Source organism: Plectropomus leopardus, chromosome 8, assembly GCF_008729295.1.
Source record: "Plectropomus leopardus isolate mb chromosome 8, YSFRI_Pleo_2.0, whole genome shotgun sequence".
NCBI classification, from domain to species: Eukaryota; Metazoa; Chordata; class Actinopteri; order Perciformes; family Serranidae; genus Plectropomus; species Plectropomus leopardus.
In genome coordinates this window covers 18148214-18162038 of record NC_056470.1, presented here as the reverse complement: position 1 = coordinate 18162038, position 13825 = coordinate 18148214, and the positions used below count along the sequence as shown (strand labels likewise).

Sequence of the window (13825 nt, the reverse complement as noted above, 5' to 3'; positions counted from 1 at the left end):
CTGTTTTTATTTCGTCGACTGTAACATTTTGTGTGATTTTTGCAGCTGAGAGGACATGTGAGCCGTACCAGTTCAGATGTAAGAACAACCGCTGTGTACCGGGCCGCTGGCAGTGTGATTACGACAATGACTGTGGGGACAACTCAGATGAAGACAAGTGTAGTAGGTGTCACTTTCACATTGGAGGCAATGTCTTCATACTGTCAACATTTGTTATCTCACATCGTCCAGTGTCACTTACACTCATGCCTCGTCCACTGGTAGCAGACTCACTTTCCACCTTTAACCTGTTAACTGTGCACACTAAGCTACTTGTATGGCACTAACATCCATTCACTGTCATTTCTGATGCATCTCACCTCATCTGTTATTTGTTTCATTTCATACTGTCCTGTTGGCGTGAGCCAGAGGTAAGTCACTCCACCTTCATATGTCACCTCTCTGCTGTGTGTCCTGCTGTCTTCACTCTCATGCTCCTGTCCAGCTTTGATCCCCACCCTCCTGTGAGAGTCTGAAAGCTTAGCTCCGGATAGATAAACTTTGTAACACTGGTGCTCTTTTTCCTCTATTGCCACTAGATGCAACTGTATAAGATTATTTTGATTTTTGACAATTACTACAAATATAATGTATGTAAACATACAAACACTCCAGTTAAATATGTTGTATTAAAACAACATTTAGACTTACTGAGCTCCTTTCATTCTCTCACATCACCTCATACAGTATCTACAGTTGCGATGCATAGATTGCAGATATATTCTCTTCCTCAGGTTTTTGACGTTTTTCCCCATTAAAGGGGTTTTGTGGGTCGAGGGTTAAATAAAATTGGAAACTGAAATTGGAATATTCACGGGCACCGGCGGTTCAGGTCATAAAAATTGACGTTTTTATTGATGAGGAATGGGTGAAATAATAAATACTTAAAAATAAGATAGAATAAAACCGTTGCCATTTTCACTTTATCAGAAAGAAGAATTTTATTTTTTAATAAATGTTCATTTATTTAAAATTAGTATAATATGTGAGCATATCATCATGCTCATTAATGATAATGAATTAATTAAATTCTTGCAGCGTTCAATGCAGCAAAAAACTACTAAAAAAGTGTGTTTCCATTAAGAGAGACCAGGTTTTCCGCAGATTCATAAAAAGTCTTAAAGGCATAGAATTCATCAATGGAAAAATAAGGCCTTAATTGACAGTAAAATGTCTTGGATCAATCCTTCAAAAGTCCAAAAATATTAAGACAGGGGAAGTGGTATTTTATGAATCCTTTTTTCAGACATTGCATTGTAAAACCTCAAAATACTTTGTTCTTTTCAAATAGTATGTTTTTTCTCATGTTTTATTTGACACTAAAATAAAATTGTTAAAAAAAGAAAGAAGGTCCTTAACATTAAGTTCTTCAATTTCATGTTTCTTTTTTCCTCCGTTATTGTAAAATTGGTCTTACAGTTTATTCCAACTGGCATTGCAAAAGTCTTAAAGTCAAACTTCCCTTAAACTGCAAGAATCCTGCAGATGCTGTGTGTAATAACACATGAGAACAAGCAGTGTAACTTCATTGATTATTTCAGAAGCTAAAACTTTAGATCTGTTAAGTTCATAACTACAGTTTTTATTTTTTCTGTTTAAATGTCCGACAATTACAGTGACATTACTGCATGCATGGAAACATTTACAAATACTGAAAGCACTCTCTCTAATCTTTAAAGTAAACTGTTAAAGAAAACACTCATTCATCAATATAATAATTCAAAAAGCAACAGAGTCTATGTGGACTGTTAAAGGGAAAGTGAAAAGCTGATGCATACACAGTGATCTAATTTGGAGAAAATAGTTCATTCTTGTGGGTGGATGATTTATGCATACACACGGATTCGGATGATGTCAGAGTCAGTCTGTGCATCATTAGTCTAGATTCGTCCTCTGTGGTCATTTGAGTCTTTGTCCTGTGTTTTGTGCTGAAGGCTAAAACATTCATAGCTCAATGCTGACTTTGTGTTATGTTACCGACCTCATCCCCTTGTCTTTCTTCTTCTGCAGTGCCTCGACAGTGTTCAGAAAGTGAGTTTGCTTGCACAAACGGCCGCTGTATTGCTGGAAGGTGGAAGTGTGATGGAGATCATGACTGTGCTGATGGATCTGATGAGGTGCAGAAACTAGAAATGTTTTGGTTTCATGAAAAATTATATTTTGTATTCATCTGGAAAAAAGTTAAATTGTATGCATTTGGTATTAATTCATAAGTATAAAAGCTGATCCTGTGGGATACGATTTTTTTCAGAACGGCTGTGATCTGAAGTGTGACAACGACCAGTTCCAGTGTAAAAACGGACACTGTATCCCCATCCGCTGGCGGTGCGACGCTGATCCTGACTGCATGGACGGCAGTGATGAGGAGAACTGTGGCAGTGCAGGTATCTTCCTGTTTGTTTATGCTGTTTTGAATTGCATTTCTTTCTACTACCATTCAAACGTTTTAACTATGTCTACCTATAAAAAAATAAAATGTATATTGTAATGAGACAGAAATGTGAAACATCTGTATGCAAAAGCCATGATAAAGTTTATCAACAACATCATTTGTAAAGATCTCTTCCTGTTTCTGCCATTTTCCTCAGCTGGACGTCTCTGCCCTCTGGATGAGTTCCAGTGTAACAACACTTTGTGTAAACCCCTCGCCTGGAAGTGTGACGGGGAGGACGACTGTGGGGACAACTCTGATGAGAATCCCGAAGAGTGCAGTGAGTGCAGGCGTGTGAATCATACACACACTAAAAGTCTGTCAGTCTTCATCTTTTGTCCTGACTTTTTTCTTTCGTCTTGTCCTTTTTCTCTGTCTGGCTTTTAGGGAAGTTCCAGTGTCCTCCCACCAGAGCTTTCCGTTGCCAAAACGACCGTGTGTGTCTGCAAGTGTCAAAGAGGTGTGACGGTGTCAATAACTGTGGCGACAACTCAGATGAACTGAACTGCCGTAAGTTGTGGTGTTGCTCAGGTTGCTGTGAAATCCCCTCCCTTCCTTAAACTTTTATTAAACAAACTGCTGACTGTGTGTGTTTGTGTGTGGTGTTTTATGTCAACAGAGGCTCCTCCAGCTGTTCCCACATGTGAAAAGGATGAGTTCCTGTGTGCCAATGGCAGATGCATCAGCTCAACTCTACGCTGTAACTTCTTCAATGACTGCGAGGACTATGGCTCTGATGAGATCAACTGCAAGACAGGTGCCTCATGTCAAAACTAAGATTTCAAATGTTAAACATCAGAAGGATTGGTTAAATTAAAAAAAAACAAAACACTGACTCATTTATGATTTTTTACTATGCTTATGTTCAGACACCAAACTGAATGACTGTAGGAGTAACAGGACTCAGTGTGGTGATGGAGACGAGGCCCACTGTGTCACTAATGGCACAGACTCCTTCTGTTCTTGCAAACCAGGCTTCCAGAAGACGGGACACCACACATGTGGAGGTACACATGCGCATAACACTGTGCTAGACAACTCTCTTCAAACATATAAAATATAAAGTGCTTAAAGTGTTTGGAGGAGTGGGAATGGGCTGTGATAATTTTTCTATTTAATATGACTATCATTTGGCTCCATTTTTCAGATAAGAACGAGTGTCTGCAGTTCGGAGTGTGTTCTCACATCTGCAACAACACCAAAGGCTCCTACAAATGCAGCTGCCACAAATACTTCACCAGGATCAATGACACCTGCAAGGCTGACAGTGAGGACCAGAACTACATCTGTTTTATATGCCCTTTATCCTTCCAGGCTACATACTTACAACTCTTATAATAATTGTTTTTGTAAGTTTCTAAAGCCATCCTTGCAACTTTTTTCTTTTCCTTCCAGGCATGAACAGCAGTCGACAGATACTCTACATAGCCGACGACAATGAAATCCGCAGCCTGGATCCCGGCATGCCCAACTGGCGCTACGAGCAGACATTCCAGGGTGATGCCAGCGTGCGTATTGATGCGATGGACCTGCATGTGAAGACCAACCGCATCTTCTGGACCAACTGGCACACGGGCCGCATTTCTTCCTATGAACTTCCGGGACAGTCCACATCATCATCATCCTCCTCGAGTGAGGGCAGGATCACCAACCTGCAGGTAATGCTGGTTTAAATGTGTGCAAGACTCACAAACACTGCATCATACTATCACAAACACACCAAACAATCACACGGTCTTTGCTATTCTCTGCTCGATCCAGATTAAAGAGCTGAAGATGCCTCGTGGTATAGCGGTGGACTGGGTGGCTGGCAACCTGTACTGGACCGACTCTGGTCGAGATGTGATCGAAGTGGCTCAGATGTCAGGCCAGCACTGCAAAACACTCGTCTCTGGCATGATCGATGAGCCTTACGCCATCGTAGTAGATCCACAGAGAGGGTGAGAGAGAATGCTGAGCTCTGTGACTGTGGCTTCAACGCAACAATCATATAAAATATATAATTTCTGTCATGGTCTTCGAGGCTGTTATAAGTTTTGTAATTATGTATTCCAACTCTATGTTTTCCGTCAGTACCATGTACTGGGCAGACTGGGGGAACCACCCAAAAATTGAGACGGCTGCCATGGACGGCACTCTGAGACAAACTCTAGTTCATGAAAACATCCAGTGGCCCACAGGTCAGTACTGCATTAGTCTTATCATAACTCAAGTTTTTACAGAGAAAGGAAATCATACATGTAGTGTCAAAAATATCAATTTATTCATACATATCATCTCATTGCCCACAGTATCGATACACTGGTACAAGGTGTGCTCTCTCTTTGTCAATGTTTACTACAGTCATTCTGTTTGTCTTTGATACTAACCAGAAAAGAACATTTGTAGTTGCCATGTTATAGTTTTGTTATATTTATCTTTTATTAAAAAAATAATAATTTTTTGTCCTCAGTTTCAATTTTCCCCATGATATGAAAAATGGTATTGAGTATTGATATTAATCAATATTAAGTATTGTATCGAAGTTGGAAATTGACATTATTGTGACAACACTACATGCGTGTTCTTTTCCAGAAACTTCCTGCGTCAGAGTCACATTATTGGGAGCTGTCCAGCAGAATGATTTATGTAGTTTATGACTTAATCTGCAAGGCTCTTTGACTTTGTCTCTACAGGTTTGGCTGTGGATTACTTTAATGAGCGCCTTTACTGGGCAGATGCTAAACTCTCAGTTATTGGCAGTGTTCGTCTGGATGGCTCTGATCCTGTCATTTCTGTCTCTGGCATCAAAAACAGTTGAGTTGTTTCTACACACAAAACTAAACAGTGTGAAAGTTTTAGAAATTTTATGTTAATGTTGCCTGCAGATTTTTCTCTTTTTAACCAATTTCTCCTTTTTCTCCCGTATTTCCAGACCTGCTCCACCCATTTAGTATAGATATATTTGAGGACTACATATATGGAGTCACTTACATCAATAACTTTGTCTTCCGGGTCAACAAATTTGGCAAAGGCACCATGGAGAATCTCACCACAGGCATCAACCACGCTACTGACATTGTCCTTTACCACCGTTACAAGCAGCCAGAGAGTGAGTGCCACACATACTTTTTCTGTTTTTCTACAGATATAGTAATAAAGTCTTGAGGTGTATATAATTTTAAGCTGTAAAAATGAACATACATCTGGTGCTATACATTTCATGCATTTTTTATTGGATGTCTTGTCTGTCTCTCTGCACCAGTGACTAACCCATGTGACAGGAAGAAGTGTGAGTGGTTGTGTCTGCTGAGCCCTAGTGGGCCGGTGTGCACCTGCCCCAACAACTTCGTGGCTGACAACGGCACGTGTGTGGAGAGACAAAGCCCCACCCAGTCTCCATTCTGTGAGTGTGAAACTACAGTGCACTGATAGACACACATAGGCAGTAGAGCAACAAACCTGCTTTCACTTGATTAAACTCCTGGGTGGTTTTCATCTGAGTATCAGTACATTCATAATAAATGGTGGGTCATCATGGTATTCCCCCACAGCTCCCCCCTCAGGGCCCTGCGATATCCAGTGTCAGAACGGCGGGAGCTGCTTCCTCAATGCCCGTCAGGTGGCCAAGTGTCGCTGCCAGCCCAGCTACACCGGAGAAAGATGTGAGATCAACCAGTGCAGGGACTACTGCAAGAATGGAGGCACATGCACTGCTTCTCATACAGGTAAGAGGACGACACACTCATACATGATGATTGATATATTTAACATAGACAAACCTGCCCAGACTTTCATGATCTTGTTTCATTATTTAGCAGATAAGCAAGAAGTCCTTTACCTTAAGGGACAAAAATATATGTTTTTCCCTTTAACAGCAGTGCGATTGATGAGTCTATTTAGATTGTTTGGTGAGAGTTGCAGTGTTGGAGATATCAGTCGTAGACATATCTGTCCTCTCCTGAATGAGATAGAACCTGGCACTCAGCCTGTGGTGCTCAAAGAGCCCAAAAAATACAATTGAAAAAAGGAATTATTCATGCTTGTAACAGTGCGAGATTTAAACGTTAATGCCGTCCTTCTCTGCTGAGCTTTGACGTTAACTAACTCAGTGAGTGCTATCTGGTTCCATTATATTCAAGAGAAGGCAGGCATCTTTACGGCGATATCTCCAACACTATGCAACTCGCACTAAAACAATCTAGACTGATAAAAGGCATTACTTTAATGTTAAGGTTCTTTCCTTTTCATGCGAACATATGTACCACTGCATCTCAGTTGTGTAAATTTCTGTAGAATTCAACAAGGTAAATATCTTGTGTAGTGATTTTGTTAGTGGAAATACACACGTCTGCCTGGAGGCTATTTAATAGGCTCTTTTCCTTGTGGGAAAATGTTTCTAAGTAGCAAAGTATTAGGTGAATTAAATATGTTATGGCAGTTTTGAAGTGAAATGAATATTCTCTTCTGGTGAGTAATTCAGGCCATTGATGGCAGCTGAGCAAACATGTTTTATTTGTTCTGAAAATCATTAGTGCAATTTCCACTTGTCTTTGTGATGTCTGTGAAAGCTCTCTGGAGTATTCATTCGTAACAATCCCAATGCCAAAGAGCTACAGCAGAGAGGACACGAAGCAGGTGATTTCGGAGTATCACCAGCTCTTGTTCTGTAATAGTTCTGCATTTTTTCTGTAATGTGTAAAAAAAGAGTACATTTGTAGTGACAGTAAGGTGAAATGAGGCAGAATCCTCAGTTGTTGAGGTACAACATAGGTACAACATTTGTATGAGCAAATGTAGTTCACATATGTATCTGAAATGTCTTTGAACTCCTAATTTATATCTTTCCTGTGATCCAGGTGCCCCAACCTGCAGATGTCCAAAGGGCTTCACGGGGCACAACTGCAACCGCCACACATGTCAGGACTACTGCCTGAACGGAGGCAACTGTTCCGTCAACATGGGCAACCAGCCAACCTGCAGCTGCCCGCCAGAGTACAAGGGAGACCAGTGCCAGTACAGTAAGTGGCAGAACTATCAAATACCGCTAGATTGTAAAACAGTCTGGATTCCCTGCCTCATAAATATGTATTATTCCATTGTGTTTCATGTAAAAAGATGTGTTTCACTTGATTTTCAGATATATCACTGATGTAAGCAAACCTTTTCTCACAAAACAATAAAAAAAAAGGAATTATCTATAATTGTTTCAGGGAAGAAAAAAGCCCAACTATGAATACAATCTCATTGTTTGAATCTGTGACAGTTGTTTGCATCTCTCACACGTTTTCCTCTACGCCCTTAGCTGATTGTGAAGGGTTCTGTCACAACGCTGGAACCTGCTTACAAACCTCCAATGGCACCAAACTCTGTCTGTGCACCACTCAGTACATTGGACACCAGTGTGAGCTGGACAAATGTCTATTCTGCGGAACGGGCAAGTGTTTGACGTCATCCTCAGGCGAGGTTTCCTGCAGGTGGGTACACTGTGGACAACGTGGACTCTGCACAAAGTAAATTAGTCTTAACATTTATTTTGAACTGTTTGGTGCCAAGTGTGCAGAGCCAGACTTTGATCCATGCACATCACACACCTTCAAGGCTACGTTGGTTGCAAAATAAGCTACATGGCCAAAAATATGTGGACAACAGAATATAGCACCCATATTTAATCACTCTAAAACCATACTATCAGTGCTGCTATGGGAGGACCCTAAAAGGATATTATTGAGTAACATCATTTTTTTATCTGTGTGTGTGTGTCTGTTTGTGTGTGTAGCTGTCCCAATGGTCAGACCCAACCCAGCTGCTATTCCTGTTTGGACTACTGCGCAAATGGACAGTGTTCGGTTGACACTCGCACACTGCTGCCTCAGTGCAAGTAAGATATGACACTCAGCACCAAATAATAATACACACATTAACTCACTCTGTCTTTTTCTATCTTTTAAACTCATGTATACAGGGCTAATGCCAATTCCCTTTTATTTTCCATTTATAATGTGCACACATCAGTTGAACCACAGTGTGTTAATGCACTTTATTGCTCGGACACTAAATGTATATGAGCGATTTCTGTTGGTAGCAGTATGTTTTTTTTATTATTAGTAGTAGTAATTATTTTCATGTGCATGTACAGACTATTGTAATTTGTAAAAAGAAAAAAAGGTTAATTTGTGTGTATGTTTTAGGGAAAGTGGAAATTATTTGAATATATCTAACATCAAGCTGTAGTTTCTACGCAATGCACGGGGAATTGTAGCCTCACGTATGATACGTATAGTATAGTGTTCCCATCGGTCTTTGACATTCTTAAAAGTTTTCGCAGATTTATATGTTAAATGTTAGTAAACAACCATGTTTTGCTGTCTGCCTGTGTGTGTCCTGCAGAAAGACATCAGCAGGGTTACCACTGGTCCTTGAAATCCTTGAAAGGATGTAAAAAATGTATTTTTAAATAGATATTGCTCATCTAAAGTGCTTAAATCAATGTATATTTTGTGCTATGATAAAAATTGAAGTTCTTTTGATATTATTTTACTTAATATTAGTGACAAGGTTGTGTTTCGCAGTCTGAGTGAGTCTCCTGCAGTTGCATTGTTGTTTCAAAAGACACCTGCCGCCACCTATACAGCACAACTGAGAAGTGTTCAGAGATTCAAACCTCTCTCCTTTTAATTATTGTCTGTCTGTAAAACATGTTAGTTGGCAAAGTTTGAGACAGATCAAGGTTAATTACTGTTTATTTGTTTTTTAAATGACATCTTGCATCCTTGAATTTGAAATGAGCCTGGAAAGTCCTTTAAAAGTCCGTGAATTTGATGTTGAAGAAGTTGTGGGAACCCTGCATCAGGCTTTTCTCCTCTCCCTGACTACAATGTTATCAAAGATAACGATCATACAAGGATATTGGCAGGTACTCGCTCACACACTGTATTATAACTCTGTCATTGTGTGTCCAGGTGTCCTGCAGACTGGAGAGGATACAGATGTGAAATTGCAGCAGCTTCTGTGGATACTTCTGCTTCTAGTGGAAGTAAGTCTCACAGTTCGGACAGTCTTGTTAGTGAAACATGCACTTTAGTCCTATTTGCTCACATTATTTGCTCACTCGCAGGTACAGCCCCCATCGTCATCCCAGTGCTTCTGCTGCTGTTACTGGCACTGCTGGTGGTTGGTGCCATCTTGTGGTACAAGCGGAGAATGCGCGGGTGAGTCCTAGACTCAGACACTTAAGATCCAAACTCCATTTTTCATCTGTTCCTCACACTATCTGCTATCTAGCTTCTCTTTCTCTTACCTTTTGATAACCATCTATTTCCTGTCTCCCAGGTCTCTATGGCCGGGCAAATCTCGTTCTCAGTGCTCGCGGTAACTTCATAGGATTACAATTCACCTGTTGACCCACAAATCCTGTCCCCTCCTTTCCCTAATACTCAGTCAGACTGGCCATGTTGTTTGTCAATCCATCTGTTTGTCATTGCCTGCCATCTCCTGTTTGCCTCCCACTGGGCTCCCACCCAGCACCACAGGGACGTATTGACTCTTATCTGAAGTAGCTCTGATGGTGATGCACAAACAATCGAACTGTTTCGTCCTTCTTGTGTCTTCATACCTTCCCTCGTTTACATGTTTAAATGTCAGGCATATGCTCTGTGCTTGCGGAGTAAAATATACAACGTTGCATCTATGGAAAATGTTTATGTGCTTGCAAACAGCCGAATATTTGCAATGTGAAAATCAAGCATTCTCCACAGCAGACATGCTGCAGTTTATTCTCTGGGTTTGATCAAATGACCTTTTGTCAGAAGCTCATTTGACAACCCTTAAGTTGTCTTGATTGTGTGGATTGTATGTCACTGGTACTGAGTCAGTACCTGGTTTATTCCAAGTTTGCATACTTTTCAAGCTACTGTGATTGTTTTAATTTAGGTTTTCTCCCAAAAGTAGCTCATGGTCATCTTTTAAAATCCTTAGATGATTGATCAGTTTGTTTATCTTTGTCTTTCTGCAGTGCAAAGGGCTTCCAGCACCACAGAATGACAAACGGAGCCATGAATGTTGAGATTGGGAACCCTGCCTATAAGATCTATGAAGGAGATCCAGACGATGACGCTGGAGAGCTCCTGGATTCAGACTTTGCTTTGGACCCAGATAAGGTAAAATCGCTAGAGTAACCGGGATATTGTTCTGGAGAGACTCTCAGTTCTTTGACCCAAGTTTGTCTTGGGGTGGTAGCAAAAACCCTGTTAAACTAAAAAAAAAAAAAAAAAGTCAAATAGCCAGTAAGTCAAATAAAAACTGAAACTCTGCAAGGATTCGAGACGGAAAATGTTTTGGTTGCTGATAATTGGGTGAACTGACCCTTTAAGACACAAAATGGTTTTTTTTGTAATTTGAATGACTTGATATGGAAGCCCCGAGGGGCAAGTGAGAAAAAAAAAATGGTGGTAGTCCATTTTCTAAGTTCAAAAAAATTTTTTTTTCATGTGTGAAATAAAGCATTTTGCATTTTGAAGATAGAACATGAACAAACACAAATGCAGTGTACTCTAACTGCAGCAAGTGACAGTGATCACTATGAGCATAACCTTTTATGTAACATGAAAGTGCTCATACATCAGAATTTGAATCATAAGAAATGCATGTCATGTTTAGAGTGCCCAGGTGGTGCGCTTCAGCTTCTTGTGGTCAAAATGAGTATTACAAAAAAAAAACTTTAAAAAATTAGTATTTTCCTCCCTGAAAAAAAATCACTGGTTTCCACACATGTAGAAAAAAATCTTGCCAATCACAAAAAAACCCAATTTCTCGCCAAAAAAAAAAAATCTTGCAAAAAACCCCAAAATTCTTGCTTTTTTTTTTTTTGTCGCAAAAAAAATGTCACTTTATTTCACACATGAAAATTTTTTTTTTATGAACTTAGAAAATGGATCACCAGAATTTTTTTTTCTCACTTGCCCCTCAGGGCTTCCGTAACTTCACCTTTCCAAGCACAAAATGCACTAAATGCTGCTTTTGACTTAAAGGCATTTCTACCTTTCTCCTGCGCTTTGAGTCACCATGTAATTTTCTTTGCTCTGTAGCCCACCAACTTCACCAACCCAGTGTATGCCACCCTGTACATGGGCGCCCACAACAGCCGCAACTCTCTGGCCAGCACAGATGAAAAGAAGGAGCTTCTCTCCCAGGGCGACGAGGACATGAGTGACCCGCTGGCGTAGAGCTTGGCAAGGAATGAACTCTGCCAACATTGCCCTGCCCGAAACAGTGCTGAGCTGACGAGCGCTCTCATCTTATGCCTTTACCAACTGAAAAGAAAAGCAACAAAAAAGAAAAAGCGAGAACACTGTATAAAATGTATAAAATGAAGGACTACTTTTTTAAGTGATTGCAGTATTATATTTTGTTCTTTGACAAAAAAAATCCTCTGGTGACAAAAAGGAACCATTTTATAGACATTTATTCAGTTCTTCTTTTTAATTTTGCTCACCTCCTCCTCACAACTCTCCCTCCCCTCTCACGCATATAGCCACTACCTCTGTGCAAATGTAAAAGATAGAGAGATACAAATGGCAGTGGAACAATTTTAATTTTTTATTTTTGTATGAATTGTATAGAGGGAGAGGAAAAAAAGAGAATATTGTTCCATCCTAGAAAATGTTGCCAAGTCTTTGTTGTTCATAAACGAGAGGAGAAGTGTCAGTGCTCACTATGAATGCTTCCTGGATGCTGGTTCAGCTTGCATTGTGTGTACGTTTGCTGCTGGAGGTCTAAAGGGGGGACCGAGGCTGGGAGAGTACACACGGAGGACTCGGCATCGCAGACGGTGTCTGTTCTGTTTTCTCAAAGAACTACATTCAAGTGATTGTCTTTTACCTCCTTGCACAGACTAAAGTTAAATATATATATTTGCATATATATAAACAAATATTAACAAAGTGTCTTGAAAATATACCCAGGAATACAAACATCAGTAACAAATAGCAGTCTGTACTTTTTAACAGTTTTTTTTAAGTCATTGTATAATTGACATACTTTGTGTCAGCAATGAATGAGTCAATGGCAGTGTGCGAGTGTGCTGGATGAAGATGATTGTAACAAAGTCCACATTCCAGGATGAAAAAGTCTGGGATGGATATCCGTGGCCTTGGTTTAGCCTACTGCAGGACACTCTGGACAGGAGTCGGATTTAGCTCTGAAACTGTACTAGAAAGTTCTTTTTGGGAGTGACGACAAGCTTCTGTGAATTTCCAGTCATCACTGAAAAACAATCTGCGACGGTGAATTAGCTGGTTGCGTTTGGCTTTTGTTCCTTGTCTTTTGATTGTAAATGTACTTTCAGGAAAGGCCGGGGAGACCGTTTGATGGTACGTACTTCTGTGTGAGATTGAGTTTGTTTTTGTTTTTTTTTAATTGTATGTAATTACATGGATGTGTAATTTAGTTAATGCGCATTTTTAAGTGCATTCCCAGGAACGGGACTGATCAGCTTCCTGATAAGCATTCCTTTGTTAATTCCTTTGCCTTGCTGCTAATGCTAACCATCTGTCTGTCTGTTCAACTGGTTTTTAGTCTTCAGTGTTGCTCTCTGTGTGTCTAACTGCTCATCACGCTGCTTTTAACTGAGCTTATCAGCCATACCTGTCATTCATATCACTCTGCATGGTGCTCTCACACACGCATCCTAGAGGAAACTCTGGCTTCGCCCCTCACCTCCTAACAGTATTCATCACTTTTTTTTTGCATCCTGCTTTGTTAGATTTTCATCCGACCATGTAAATTAGAACAATCATATTTTCAGTTGGAGAATTTCTTTTGGTGGCAAAAACCCACATGGATATTTGTGGTTCTGATTGTTTTGTTATGATTCTATTTCTTTTTGATATAAGAAAATTAAATGGATTTTTATAGTAGAAATGTACAGTGGTTCTGTCTGTCATTTGGAGAGATGGAGAGGAAAAGCAAAATCATTATTTCTGGCTGGAGTGCATCAGAAGTGAAGTATCCTTTAAAAGCAAAAAGAAATAAAACATGAACATGTAGTAAGCATTTGTTTTGAATGTTGCTTCATCAACGAAAGCATAGTCTTTCTTTTTATCAGGGTTCCTAAAAATCCTTTAAAATTCCTAAAATGTATTGAATTCATTTATGTAAAAATAAGGCCTTTAATAGGGCTAATAATTATTATTATCCAAAGTATGACTTGTCTCGACATGCTATTTTATGCAGTTTTCAGCTGTTTTTTGCATATTTTTTGAAAAACATGAATTATCAGCTGACATTCCTTTGTCTATATGAATTATGTAATGCTATGTGTCACTCTGAAATATCTTTCTACAGTGAAGACAGACTAACCTTAGGTCCTGGTATGTT

At 39.8% G+C, this 13825-nt stretch overlaps 1 protein-coding gene across 1 annotated transcript in view; it reads left to right on the top strand.

The window, feature by feature from the left end:
* Positions 1–13494, top strand: part of lrp1ab (low density lipoprotein receptor-related protein 1Ab) — a 108551-nt gene extending 95057 nt beyond the window's left edge. The window contains exons 68-89 of the mRNA XM_042491442.1: positions 46–162; positions 2050–2156; positions 2291–2423; positions 2628–2750; positions 2858–2980; positions 3090–3227; positions 3340–3477; positions 3618–3737; positions 3866–4128; positions 4232–4410; positions 4544–4650; positions 5146–5265; positions 5385–5561; positions 5715–5855; positions 6004–6177; positions 7309–7470; positions 7755–7926; positions 8229–8330; positions 9412–9485; positions 9567–9660; positions 10464–10608; positions 11536–13494. Of these exons, the coding sequence (XP_042347376.1) occupies positions 46–162; positions 2050–2156; positions 2291–2423; positions 2628–2750; positions 2858–2980; positions 3090–3227; positions 3340–3477; positions 3618–3737; positions 3866–4128; positions 4232–4410; positions 4544–4650; positions 5146–5265; positions 5385–5561; positions 5715–5855; positions 6004–6177; positions 7309–7470; positions 7755–7926; positions 8229–8330; positions 9412–9485; positions 9567–9660; positions 10464–10608; positions 11536–11673 (3047 nt within the window). The 3' untranslated portion in view covers positions 11674–13494. The remainder of the gene's footprint in view (positions 1–45; positions 163–2049; positions 2157–2290; positions 2424–2627; positions 2751–2857; positions 2981–3089; positions 3228–3339; positions 3478–3617; positions 3738–3865; positions 4129–4231; positions 4411–4543; positions 4651–5145; positions 5266–5384; positions 5562–5714; positions 5856–6003; positions 6178–7308; positions 7471–7754; positions 7927–8228; positions 8331–9411; positions 9486–9566; positions 9661–10463; positions 10609–11535) is intronic.
* The last annotated feature ends 331 nt before the right edge of the window (positions 13495–13825 follow it).